We start from the raw sequence: 14454 nt of genomic DNA on the forward strand, positions 1-14454 counted from the left end.
AGTTCGCATCTGGAAGGACTGGATCCCAGCTTCTTCCTCACACAGTGAGTTGAAAGTTGCTAGAAGAACAAGCAAAGTCCATATTCAAATGCTTCAGGGATCTATGTGGTAGCCGTGTTGGTCTGAGAAAAAAGAGACATACGAAGCTCTTGGTTCAGAGGCGATATTTTTTATTAAACCAACTAAATAGTAACAAAAATAAATAAATAAAAAAAATCCTTTCTTTGCAAGCAAGAAGGGAATTTTTTTGCTTCTATTTAGTTGGTTTAATAAAAGAGATTGCGTTTGAACCAAGAGCTTTGTGTATAGTCGGATGCTTTAAGTTGCATGCACTGCACACACAGGGAATCGGATTTCTGTGCTACATTTCCTATCATGCCAAGAAGTTTAACCCTTACAAATGATACTTCTGTTGGCGCAACCTAGTCCGTGACTCGTGGACCAGGTCCATCCCTGGGTAGGAGACTCAATTCTCTACCCGAGGTAAACGGCTATGAAGTGCACCCTCTCATAAGGATGAACGTTCACTTGAAAGGAGGACGCGGTGCAATCACGCGTTGGTTGTACTAAAGAGAAGGCTATCAGGAAACGCGTTATCCCGACAGAAAATAACGAACGATGGCTGTGCGGATGCAAACAACGGGAGTTACATGTTTTTGCATTGCCTGGACTGTCACTACCTGACATCAGCCACTGTTAATCATAGCCTGAAATTTCTGCCCAAAGAACAATGACACGCACACAGACAAGTTCCTAGATGAAGTCTTTTGTGTGCGGAGAAGTAAAGAACAAAGATTGCTGACGTACTTGTGAAGGCGGCTACTGGCAACACAAGCAAAAGCAGAGGCGCTGACTGGGGTTTCAGCAGGAACAGAAGGCAGAAGCTTTCCCAGCTGGGGCACTTTAAAGAAAGCCAAACGAATGGGCTTTATTATTTCTGTATAGACGATCCTATGCGTGCACCATGCTACATGTGCAAGACCGCATCCCCGTCGCTAGAAGCTTACCATTGAGGCAGGTCCTGCTGTCACTAACTGGGTTTTTGCCACCAACTTTCATGGGAACCCCAAACTAAGATCAAATTCTGAATCCTGTTTGATTTAGGGACTCGGTCTTTTTTCAGACAAAACTTTTGCTGAGCCAGAGAGAGTTCTGCCGGAGCGCGGACTGTGGGTTTGGATCCCAGGACAGTTAGACAATTAAAGATAATGAATGAGCATGGGAGTGGGAACAGGGAGCTGTAGGGCGGGGACTGGAGGGCAGGGAGATGGACCATTTCTAACTTGTATGAATCCAAATACAAAAATGTGAAGCCTTGAAGGATGGATCCTAGCAACTCTTACTCCTCATTTTAGCAGGCCTGGCTGCTTTCCAAGGACTGTTTCTCTTGCTACCACCAAGCAAATGAATCATGTAGAAACACTGGGAGGAACAGAATAGGGGTGGAAGCAGGAGCTGAGAACACTGAATTTATGTGACTCAATACACCCGACAGCAACACACAGATGTAAGGGTCAGTTCAGCACAATGTTAGAAAACAATGTTTTCTCCACATCCTTCTCTCTTTCCCCACATTTCTTCACTCACTCAGACATCTGTTCTTTCCCCCTTGCAGGGAACTTTCTCTTCACAGGATTTTTTCTTCCTTTCGGTCATTTCCCTAAGCTTTGTCATGACTCCTGGGCATCATTTCTCCCGTTCCTTCCCAGTAGGCTCTATAAAAAACTCCCTGGATCAGTTCATTGCTTCTCTGGTGAGACTATCGAATGGGAGGCTAGCATGGTTTTTTGTGATGTGCTCACTGATGCAACAGGAATCAACCTAAGATAGCATTAGCTCATTTCCTATTTGCCATAAACCATCCTTCAGAGCATAACATCTTCTAGTCGCTCCCAGACAAGGCCTTGGATCCAGATGTAGGAGCACAGGATCTGCCACACTGGATTGGACCTGAGGTTAATCTGTTTGTGGCAGCTGTTGGCATCATGGTTATGAGCCCAATGGCGGAGAGATGTAGGGTAACCTGCCCCAAACAAGTCTCATCCTGATCATTTATGACGACAGCTCGGAAGCATGAGTCTTTCCTTTCAAAATTTGCTATAATTCATTACAATAACTTTGGATACCTTTAATATCTAGGTAATTACCCCATCCCTTATTCAGTGTCAGGCCTTGGTGGTGTCCTATAGCAGTGAGTTCCACAGATTAATTACATTATGTTTAAAAAAACCTCATTTTTTTCTGCTTTGAATTTTCCACCTTTCTATTTCATTGACCATCCCCTTGTTCTTATGTTAATAGTTTTGTCTGAACTCAGACTTCCCTGATGTCCAGAAGAGGTTGGATACAGTGTCCCACAGCCATGCCACTTCTGCAGAGTACCGACCAAGGTCCCGATTAGCATTTTATGGGTAACAGACCTTTGGATATCCTGTTCCCCATTCCTCCTTGGTCAATCAGCCTTACACCCATCTACCTTTCAAATTTCTGTCTAAAACACTTTACCTTAAAAAGCACAAAATGCATTTAGGCTGACAAACAGACAGATGTGAGGGGAGCTCGCCAGCGAGGAAATAGAAACACCTGCAAACTTTTTAAAAAGAAGCACCCACACTTCACGACACGCTGACTGCTGAGTTGGAAACAGGTTTGATTTTAAGGTGCCCTCCTCTCCAGTGAGTGCCAACAATGGGCTCCTAACCAGAGGGGTTGTGTGCCCGGGACTGCATCCACCTTCATGCTACCCAGCGATAAGAAAGACGCTTTTTATCCTATCGCTTCTTTGCTGGCCTACTTGGCTTCCCTCCCGTTTGGATCCACACCTCTTGAGCACTGAGAACGGTTTGTCATGGTGATGCTCTCCTTGGTCTCTTTCCCTGGCACAGCCTTGCTGGTAAACCAGGGGGTAGGCAACGCTTTGTGAAGCAGAGGGCACAAATAAAAACAACACAAAAACCCAGGCAAAAGCCTCGCTACGCTATTTCCTCCCCCTTGATGCTCGCCTTTCTTGAGTCATCATTTCCCAATGGATTGCGAGAATGGGCCAGATTCCTTCCCAGGTTAAACCAGTGAAAACCCAGGATAACTTCATTAACGTCAACCAAATAACCAAGACCAGATTCTGACCAGTTGCTTTATAAAGGTCCCTCCCTTGGTCCCATCCAGCCCTAATGTCTCTGAAATCTCTGAAAATAAGCTCTTCTTTCAGCCAAACAACTCCCTGTTCTGACTGCCAGCACTGACTGGAATAAGCCCTGCTCTTCTTGCCCTAGAGGAGGTTACTTAAGCAATGTATTTACCTGTTCATCAGACCCACGCTCTTCTTTTTGTTATTGGTACCCTTCAAGACATTTTTACAAGAAAGAACTTTCTTCCTTTCTAAATCCCCCCAACCTATTTTTGACTAAAACAGGCAGCTTAAACATAAGAGCCCCTGCCCCAAATGCATGAGGATCTTAAAAGACAAATCATTAAGTAGTCTGAAGTCTCCCACACGTTGGACCGGCACTAGATATAAAGTGCAAAACCACCACAGGTTTTGTTTTGCATTAGATGTTAAATAAAACCTCTTTAAGAAGCCAGATTAGCAAAGGGCCTCTTTGGTAGCAGCTCTTTAAAAGAAAATCATAACAGGATTAAAACAGCTTCACCGTCACTTCACCTGGAGACCGTCTAACAATCCACTTGCAATGAAGAGCTTGGATCTGTACATGCCATACAGTGCACACAGGATTTTTTTTTTGGCCAGGTGAATACAAATGTAGTTTATTTTTATCACTGTTAACACTTGCCATAGTAAAGAACTAGCAATTACATTTTGTGCCCGGGACGGCAAACTTTTACACTACACGTTGTCAAACAGGCATGAAAATGCACATTCAGTACTTCTGTAGTTGCAGGGATCCAGGTCCAGATCAGGGAAGGACCTTGCTCAGTTGCTATGAAGGGATATTAGTGTGAAGTGTGAGCAGAAGCTGAGTGAGGACCTCAGGATATATCCCAGTGGGAGATATACTGGAGTAAGGACTGAATGAGGCTAATTGTGATCTCTGTTATACTGGTGTAAGTCAGAAGAAACTTCACGAATGTAAAAGGGTTAGTCTGAATTTACACGGGTATCAGACCCTGACCAGAACCTGAAATCAGGACTTCTGCTTTTGGTCCTGAGTGTACGGGCCAGATACTGCCAGCCTCATTCACAATGAACAGTGCTGACCCACAGCTCCAGGGTGAGTGGTTCACAAAAGAAAGTGGGAGTATTTGTAGAATAAGATGCTGCTCAATACCAGGAAGGCAGAATGCGTCTGTAAGTGGCTTTATTATAATCAAGTCAGAGGATGTGAGAAACCAAAGAAGAAAATACTGATGAAACTCTATTACCTACAGGTCACATCTGCTCAATTTCTCATTCTAGTAGATGGGCAGATGGTCACGATATAACCTTGCCTGTAAAATGAGACATATCCTAATTCGTAAGCATAAAAATAACATCCCATTATTTTAAAGCATTAACATTCTCCAAAGTAGCCAATTACCTTTATTTTAACTCTACTTAGAATCTATTTGCTCCCACACAAAAGCCAATCTCACAGGCATCACCTTTCCTGCATTGGAAATGAATGATAAGCAGTCTAGATAGTACTATAAAGGTGAAACAGCCAAGCTACGGGCTGCTGGCTGCTCATCTCTGCCCGCAGTATTCATTTTAAGAGGTGAAGAAAATTAAATAAGCCAGGCACGTATTGGTTCTGAAACAGAGGAATTTTTTTTCTTTGTTTAATCATCTAAAAGCCTATCATGAAATGTGTGCTTTACAGCTATCAATCAGATACAGAAGCTATTACAAAGGGCTATGGACCATTGACCACCCAGCTCAGATCAACAAGACCCTGAGGAGCACAGTGACTCATCCTGCAGGACTGGGGATATTCAAAGGGTTGTTGAAGGAATGCATTCATTTTTAGGATGATGATTGTCCCGTGTACCCTGGGGCTGCTGGAGGGTGTCCTCTCCTCACCTAATGTCCTACTCATGAGACACCCAAAAGAAGGCACAATGGGAAGGTGCAAAATGCTGGTACTTTCACCGGCTTGGGCAGGAAGTAGCCAATAAAACTACCTCTCTCAGCTTAACCAATTAGCACTGGGTTCCTAATGAGTTACCGAAAACAGGAAGAAGGAAGAGAAAGTGGGGTTGGTTTAAGCAAGCTATTGTTTTGATGGACATCTGAGGCCCAAAGGTCTTGACCAGTCTCTGCAAGCCTCTCTCACACAGGCAGTCCTCACATTACAGTCAATTGCCCGTCGTCGCTATTCAGGTGAGTAATAGCTATTTGCATGTTGAGGCTGGAGGCCACAACCTGGTGTTTGACATCTCTCCTGCTCTATTAATAATTTTAGATCAAGTACGGATGTTGCCCCATTAAAAGCATCAAAATTAACAGGCTAAAAAAACACTGGAACTACTTTTCATCATTAATAGTTTGAAGAAAACAGTGTGAAAAGTGCCCCAGGGTGGCATTTGATTTTTTTTAATTACGTTGTATTTGTTTCATTCTGGTGTGTAGCGCCCCAAGCATTTTGATGGAGAGAAACTTCATTGGCCTGCTATTAATATATACCAAGGAGCGTTTGAAGGCAGCTGTTTTTGCATGGATAATTTTACACAATTTCTTTTTTCTTCCCAAAGCTTAACGCTGCCTGTTGTGTGCAACAGTGGTTGTGAAGCTGTGCGCTGTGGACCACTGGTAATCTGCAGAGCACTGGCTGGTGATCCCCAGGGAGCTCTGTGGTCACATGGTGTTGGTTCCTGCTAAGTATTTACAGTGGCTAAATTGCATTTTTAAAAGCTAACGATACATTAAATACTTCCCCAATATCACTTTTCCTTGTAAGCACTTGCTGCTGCTGCCACCAGACTCACAAATGGAAGGGGAAGTATCCATTACCCAGACAAAGTATTCTCTTAATGAAGATACTGTCCACACTCAGAAAGTTTTAGCATTCTTCTGCGGTACTAAATGGCTCAAAACGTCTCTGCTAAGGGATCACCAAGAAGTCCTTGCTCCCTAAGCCCTCCCTTAGCACGTTTCCTCTACTGAATGTCAACTGTGTGGTTGTTGTGTTTAAGTCTGGAGGCATCTGTTAAATGCTACTATAGAAACTTTTTACAATGGAGATTTTTTTCCCCATGATTTGGAAAAATAGTTTTTGTCCTCTGGGTGTTTTTTAAAGTCATTATCCATTTTGAGACTAGGACAGATTAATTAAATAGACCCAGAATTCTTCCATGTATTGAATTTTTTTAATTAAAGAGAAGTTAAGGTGCTACTTTGTGCAGTATCCACTCAGCACAGCTAAAACCACATTATTCATGGCTTTTCCTGGGTACGTATAGTATGCTCCCCAGCTGTCTAATAAAAAGTATGTAGACCATGGCCCCAGATGTGACATTCTCTCTAAACAAGTTTTAGACCAAGATGCAAGCCATTAAATCAATGAACATGCCACTTGCTAATCCAGAGACAACCCAAAAAGAGGTATCAAACGTGTGGAAAATGCTAAGGCTATTTCCGTAAGCTCGCTCTTGGAACGTTATAGCGGGGAATCAGGGCTTTACTTTTCTCAGCGCAGGTATCATGAACTAAAGCGAATCTGCATGCATCACTGCCATGCCTCAACAACTGAATACATAAACACCGAGCAGCGTACTAGACCATTGCTAGCACCTTCACAATCACCTCTAGCCACAAATCCAGTGAACAAACAGAACTGAATAGACCTTGTACTTCTGTTCCACACCAACCTTTTCTGAGATGTGACATTGCACAGGAAGGACCTCCCTGAAGTAAAAGAAAGCCTTATAGTAACCTCTCCATGTGCACGTGTGCCAATGCCGGTGTATGTCTGTGTGTAGCATCTCTGCATGCGAGTTAATGTGGGCTGTCTGAAGATGAAATGTCTGTCCGTGGGTTTGTCTCTGGAGCTGGCATGGCTGAGTTTCTGAGTGAAGTCTGTCTCTGTGCATTTGCGAGCGGTGTCTGTGCATGTCCCTGGGTGTGCACGTGTGGCTGGGCCAGCAGTTGTGTCCTGCGTCTGCTTCTCATGTTGTGTCTGGTGGGTGTGTGTAGCCTTCCTCTCTCTGAACAAAGCTTCCGAGCAAGAGCAGTTTAAACTCAGGCCCTTCATTAAAGCATCTGAACCAGATCAACACAAAATATCCCAGGGAAAAATCAATATCACCTTTCTAGTACAAAGAGCCGGCGCTGTGGGCTGCGGGAAGAGCAGAGTGGATGGGGGGGCCGGTTAAAAGGAAGGATGCTCCCACCCCTTGCACACACTCCACCCCCCTGTGCCTTGAAGTTTGCCTGCCTCTCTGGCTCACCTGTTCCGGGCCCTGGAAGCAGATCCTGCAGAGAGGGGTCCTCATGCCGCTGTCGATGCTGCTGCCCAGCGAGTACCTGTCCTCCGCCTTGCCTTTGCAGAAGTCATCTGAGGAAGCGCTGCTCATCATAGACATGGGCTGCTCACCTGCAGGGCTGCTCCAGTCCTCTTCGGGCGGGCTGGCCGTGCTGCCACCGCCCCCGCCTGCGGCCTGCGCCCTCCAGGCTCCCCCTCGCCCCCCATGCAGCGTGGTCAGGGTGTTGTTGTTGGCCGCCTGTAAGCCCAAAGGCTGATCTCCACTGTTCATGGGGAGGAGAGGCGGTGGCGAGGGCGGAGGGGGGGCGGGGGGTCTCCGGAGCAGGAAGACCTTCAGGTCATTGAACAACATGCGGCAGCGGCACTTGAGGAGACCTTGATGGCGCAACATCTGTCTAGGACTGAGCAATCCGCAGCAGCAGTACCATAAAATGATCACACCAGTTGGTATTAACATGTGCCTTCCCTTGCTAGGCAGGGATGGGAAGGAAAGATGGGCCAGCAGCAGGAACCCAGGACCCAGGGGCTCTGCCGGGCAGACTCTCCTCTTCCTCTTCCCCACCAAAAAAAAAAAAAAAAAAAAATTAAAAAAAAATCTATATATTAAAAAAGATGGATTTGGAGGAAGATCCGGTTAAAATTCACAGCAACCCACTGAAAATTAATCATACAAAAATGTACCCCCAACCCTGTCCCACCCCTTTCTGTAATTATTATTATTATTTTTGATTGGACAAATTCCACAAGTTTGAAGGGGTTAGAAAGCAATCCTCCGGCCCCAAAGAGCTGGGGTATTTCAGAGAAAGGCTGTGGCTCTTGGAAATGGATGCGATGGTCTCGGGGGGTGGGAAAAAGCAAACCACCCTGGATTTCTCAACTCCTAAAGCTGTAAAAAAAAGGGATGCTGGTCTCCACTGGGTGTGGGGCCAGAGGGAAACACGGTTCTTTCAGCAATATTTGGCATGTCAGGTAATTTGCTTCTTCTTTCAGTTGTTATTTCTGAATTAAAAAAAAAAAGAAAAGAAAAGGGGTACATCAGACAGGAGACCACCAAGACAACGGATAAAATGCCAAAGGGGAGGGGGGAAAAAAAGCCAAAAGGAAAGGTGGTTGATATGAATATCAAAATTGCCTTTCTTGACAAAAGCACCTTCACATTGTGTGTGGGAAAACCCCCGAAATTTTCAACACTATCCTCACAGGTTGCTTCCAATTATATCGTCGAGGGGGAGGTTAAAAAATATATCGATATTGAATTGCAAATATTAAAAGTCCTGCAAGAAAAGATTCGCATTCAACGAGTTTATTCCCAGATGCATTTTTTTTTTTTTTTACCTCTTCTACTCCAGGAGCTGTGTGCACCACACCAAGGAAAAGAAAGAAAGAAAGATGGAAATCGGTGAGGGAAGAGGCTCTTGCTGACTCCCTAGACTGTTACCATCCTGGGCTCCAAACCCGGAGGCAGCGGAGCTATTCTGTGCGAGGAATTGGCCAGGGAAACGTGGATCTTACATGGTCGCGTTTCCTTTTCCCCTTTCACCAGCCGGGAACGTCATCAAACGCACTGGCAGCTCCTACAGACCATTGTGGCCGGCGAGGAGGAGAGGGACGGCTCAGCAATTGCAGGGATCTCCTTTTGATGCATAGGACGAGGCTCCTTCCTTCTCTCCACCACCGTCCCCAGCTTCATTCTCCTCCCCGTCTGTCCTCCTCCTCCTCCGCCCCTGACTGTTGTTCTCTCTCACTGGCATTGACATCCAACCATGGCAAGTCTCTCTGGCAAAAAAATCCCCCTCTTCCCTCGAAAAGGCTGGGAGGAAACACAATGCAGCAGACACGCAGGGGTTGGGGTTTTTTTGCTTGCAGCTCCTACCGTGCTGGCCACACCGAGCGGGGCTGCCTCCTCTCCTCGCTCCGCTCTCCCATCCGGCTTGCAGTGATGATGCTGCTGTTGCTACCTCCCTGGGAGGCAAGGGGGAAGGCGGCTTGTTTGCAGTGCAAGCGGGGATCCGGAGGAGGGAGGGGAGGGGAGGGGAGGGCAGGGCAGGGCAGGGGAGAGGAGGGGTGCGGCGTGGCTCTCCGCCCGCCCGCCCTCCCCTCTCCGGCACGGAGACGGAGACTGAGACGGAGGGGGAGTGAAGGGCAGGCTGCGGGCTGCCCCACCTCTGCTCGCCTCTTCCCGGCTCGGGCAGGACACGCCAGCCCCGAGCCAGCCCCGAGCCCGGCACCGCGCAGCAGCACGCGGCCCCGGCCCCGGCCCCGGCCCCGGCCGGCGCTTCAGCACCGCGCGCCCTGGACAGCTCCGGCCGGGCCGCCGCAAGGCAAGGCAAGGCAGGCAAGGCAGGCAAGGCGAGGCGAGGTGACGCAACCCGCCCCGGGCGGGGGGCGCCGGGTCCTGCCGCCTCCCTCCCTTCCTCCGTGTGTGTGTGTGTGTGTGTGTGTGTGTGTGTGTGTGTGTGTGTGAAATCAAGGTGTAGGGACAGGTTGTGTGTGGGGGTGTGAAATCAGGGTTAGGGAGTGTGTGCGTGTGAATGAAATCAAGGTGCGAGAAGAGATTGTGTGTGTGTGTGTGAAATCAAGGGGCAGGGAGAGATTGTGTATGTGGGTGTGAAATCAAGGTTAGGGAGTGTGTGCATGTGAATGAAATCAAGGTGCGAGAAGAGATTGTGTGTGTGTGTGAAATCAAGCTGTAGGGAGAGATTGTGTATGTGGGTGTGAAATCAAGGTTAGGGAGTGTGTGCATGTGAATGAAATCAAGGTGCGAGAAGAGATTGTGTGTGTGTGTGAAATCAAGGGGCAGGGAGAGATTGTGTATGTGGGTGTGAAATCAAGGTTAGGGAGTGTGTGCATGTGAATGAAATCAAGGTGCAGGAAGAGTGTGTGTGTGTGTGTGTGAAATCAAGCTGTAGGGAGAGACTGTGTATGTGGGTGTGAAATCAAGGTTAAGGAGTGTGTGCATGTGAATGAAATCAAGGTGCAGGAAGAGTGTGTGTGTGTGTGTGTGTGTGTGTGTGTGTGAAATCAAGCTGTAGGGAGAGATTGTGTATGTGGGTGTGAAATCAAGGTTAAGGAGTGTGTGCATGTGAATGAAATCAAGGTGCAGGAAGAGTGTGTGAGTGAGAAATCAAGGTGTGGGAAGAGATAGTGTGTGTGTGTGTGTGTGTGTGTGTGTGAAATCAAGGTGCAGGAAGAGATTGTGTGTATATGTGTGTATGTGAAAACAAGGTAAACGAAGAGATTTTGTGTGTGTGTGTGAAATTAAGGTGCAGGGAGAGATTGTGTATGTGGGTGTGAAATCAAGGTTAGGGAGTGTGTGCATGTGAATGAAATCAAGGTGCAGGAAGAGTGAGTGTGTTTATGTGTGTGTGTGAAATCAAGGTGTAGGGAGAGATTGTGTATGTGGGTGTGAAACCAAGGTTAGGGAGTGTGTGCATGTGAATGAAATCAAGGTGTGGGGAAAGTGTGTGTGTGTGTGTGTGTGTGTGTGTGTGAGAAATCAAGGTGCAGGAAGAGATTGTGTGTGTGTGAAATCAAGGTGCGGGAAGAGATTGTGTATGTGTGTGTGTGAATTAAATCAAGGTGCAGGGACATATTGTGTGTGTGTTTGTGGGCATGGAGATGTGTGTGAAATCAAGGAATGGGGGAGAGACTGCGTGTGTCTGAAATCAAGGCATAGGGAGATACTGTGTGTGCAGAGAGAGAACAAAAGTCTGTATATGTGCATGTATGTAAATGAAAGTAGGGTGTGGGGAGTGTGCATGTGTGTGAATGAAGTCTGTACATGTGCATGTGTGGGAATGAAAGCAAGGTGTGTGGACAGATTGTGTGTGTGCATGTGTGTCAATGAAATCAAGGTATGGGGATAGATCGTGTGTGTGTGTGTGTGTATGTGTGTGTGTGTATGAAACCAAACTGTAGGAAGCAATTTTGTGTGTGTGAATGAAAGTCTGTATATGTGCATGTGTGGGAATGAAAGCAAGGTGTGGGGAGAGATTGTGTATGGGCATGTGTGTCAGTGAAAACAAAGTGTGGGTATAGAGTGTGTGTTTGTGTGTGTGCACACGTGTGAATGCAATCAAGGTGTAGGGAGTGCATGTGTGTGTGTGTGAAACCAAGGTGTAGGGAGAGGTTGTATGTCTGTGTGTGAACGAAAGTCTGTATGTGCATGTGTGCAAATGAAATTAAGGTGTGGAGAGTGTGTGCGTGAATGAAAGTCTGTATGTGTGTGCGTGTCTGAATAAAATCAAGGTGTGAGGAGAGACTGCATGTGTGCATGTGTGTGTGTGTGTGTGTGTGTGTGTGTGTGAATGAAAGTCTGTATGTTCGCATGTTTGTGAATGAAATCAAGGTGTGGGGATAGAATGTGCGTTTGTGCTTGTGTGTGTGCATGTGTGTGAATGAAATCAAGGTGGGGGGAGAGATTGTATTGTATGTGTGTATGTGCATACATGTAAATGAAGGTCTGTATGTGTGCATGTGTGTGTGTGCCTAGGTATGCTTGTGCTCACATAGTATCATAGTAGCTCGGGTCAGGAGGGACCTGAACAGATCACCTAGCCTGACCCCCTGCCACAGGCAGGAATGAATGTCGGGTTCACAAGACCCCAGACAGGGGATCGTCCAACCTCCTCTTGAATTTGCCCAAGGTAGGGGCGAGGACCACTTCCCTGGGAAGTTGGTTCCAGATTTTGGCCACCTGAACTGTAAAATATTGCCTTCTGCTCTCCAAACTAAACCTATTCTCCATCAGCTTGTGACCACTGTTCCTCGTCACCCCAGGTGTTGCTGGGGAGAAAAGAGCTCTGTCTATTTGCTGTTGATCTCCCCCGATGAGCTTGTAGGCAGCCACCAGGTCCCCCCTCAGCCTCCTCTTGCCGAGGCTGAACAGGTTCAGGTCCCTTGGTCTCTCCTCATAGGGCCTGTCCTGCTGCCCTCTCACCAAGCAGGTGGCCCTCCTCTGAACCCTCTCCAGGCTGGCCACATCCCTTGTGAAGTGCGGCACCCAATACTGGACACAGTACTCCAACTGTGGCCTGACAAAAGTTGCATAGAGGGGGAGGATCACCTCTCTGGACTGGCTTGAGATGCACCTTTGGGTGCATGACAAGGTACGGCTGGCCTTGCTGGCTGCGGTCTGGCATTGTTGGCTCATGTTCATCTTGGAGTCAATAATGACTCCAAGATCCCTTTCCATCTCTGTGCTTTCGAGAGGGGAACTCCCCAGCCTGTGTGTGTGCTGTGGATGCCTTCTCCCCAGGTGCAGCACCCTGCATTTGTCTACGTTGAACCACATCCTATTCTCGTCTGCCCACTTTTGTAGTCTGTCTAAATCTAGTTGCAGCCTCTCTCTCCCTTCAAGTGTGTCCACCTTGCCCCACATCTTAGTGTCGTCAGCAAACTTGGACAGCATGCTTTCCACCCCCTCGTCCATATCGCTGATGAAGATGTTAAACAGTGAGGGCCCGAGGACCAAGCCCTGGGGGACCCCACTGCTCACATCTCGCCAGGTTGAGTACAACCCGTCCACCACCACGCTCTGTGTGCGCCCCATCAGCCCATATTTTACCCATCCAACTGTGCAGGAATCAATGCCGCAGTCGCTTAATTTATTGATGAGGATTGGGAGAGAGACACTGTCAAAGGCCTTCTTAAAGTCTAGAAAGACTACATCCACGGCGACACCATCATCCAAGGATTTAGTTACTTGGTCATAAAAGGTTGGTCTGGCAGGACCTGCCTTTGGTGAACCCATGCTGATTGCCCCTGAGCATGATCTCCCCTGCAACCTCCCACAGATGTGCTCCTTGATGATCCTCTCCGAGATCTTCCTGAGCACCGAGGTGAGGCTTATGGGCCTATAGTTACTTGGGTCCTCCTTCCTCCCCTTCTTGAAAATTGGGACATTAACCAGTTCCCAATCCCCCGGCACCTGGCCAGATGACCACAAATGCTCATACAGTCGGGCCAAAGGCTCTGTGATGACCCCTGCCAGCTCCCTCAGCACCCTTGGGTGGAGGGCATCTGGACCTGCAGATTTAAAAATGTCCAGCCCTTCCAGAGGATCCCTAACTACATCTGCACTGATTGAAGGCCTGACAGAGCTATCCCCAAGATTGTCCCTACCACTGGTAGGTGGGATATCCCGGTCCCTGTTCAGGAAAACAGAGACAAAGAAACTGTTAAAAATATCAGCTTTCTTGTCTGGCGTGACCACCAGATTGCCGTGTGTGTCTTGCAGGGGCCCTACATTGCCTGGTGCCCTCTTCTTGCTCCCAATGTACTTGAAAAAGGACTTTTTGTTGTCCTTCATCCTGGACGCTAGCCTGAGCTCCATGTCTGCCTTGGCCTTCCTAATAGCCCTCCAACACTCCCGGGCCAAGGAGGAGTACATGGATGTCTGTGCCTGTATTTTTGTACTTCATTGTGGCTGTGCAGGTGTCTGTGCAGGGATGTGTGTGTCTGTGTGTGAAAGAGAAAGAGAGAGACTCAAAGTCTGTATGTGTATCCGTGTGTGTCTAGGTATCCTTGTGTTCCCATGGATGTCTGTGCCTATATCTGTGTACTTCATCATGGCTGTGTATGTGTAAAAGTAGGGCTGTACACATTTAAATCTGTCTGTGTGTCTGTGTGTGTGTGTATTTTTAAGCAGAGCACACAGAGTTCCCAGGTGCAAGCGTTTTTACATCTGGCTCTCGTGATCCTTGCAAAAAAAGAGAAAGAAAACAATGCAAAACCTGCTTCAAAGCCATCACAACAACAACCACACACACAAACAAGGATCAGTAAAAAGAAGTAGGGGCATCTTTCTGGAGACACAAGGGATTGAACAAATTCCTCTTCTCAAAGGGAACACAGGAAAATCAGATTGGTACTAAATACTGAATACATTGGTGCCCCAAGGTGCGAAGGAATCCATCCGGTTGCCTGAGTCTAGTTTTCACTTCGAACCAGCATTTCAGTCTGTACTGCAGGAGTGGGCGAAATGCGGCCCAGGGGCCGGATGTGGCCCACCAGGCCATTCTATCTGGCCCGCAGG

General features: G+C 47.4%; 1 protein-coding gene across 1 annotated transcript in view; it reads right to left on the minus strand.

Annotated features, from left to right (window-relative positions):
- MARCHF4 (membrane associated ring-CH-type finger 4) overlaps positions 1-9414 on the minus strand; it is a 128870-nt gene extending 119456 nt beyond the window's left edge. The window contains exon 1 of the mRNA XM_014602409.3: positions 7384-9414. Coding sequence (XP_014457895.1) covers positions 7384-7875 — 492 coding nt within the window. The 5' untranslated portion in view covers positions 7876-9414. The remainder of the gene's footprint in view (positions 1-7383) is intronic.
- Positions 9415-14454: the final 5040 nt, after the last annotated feature.

Source organism: Alligator mississippiensis, chromosome 4 (assembly GCF_030867095.1).
Source record: "Alligator mississippiensis isolate rAllMis1 chromosome 4, rAllMis1, whole genome shotgun sequence".
Taxonomy (NCBI): Eukaryota; Metazoa; Chordata; order Crocodylia; family Alligatoridae; genus Alligator; species Alligator mississippiensis.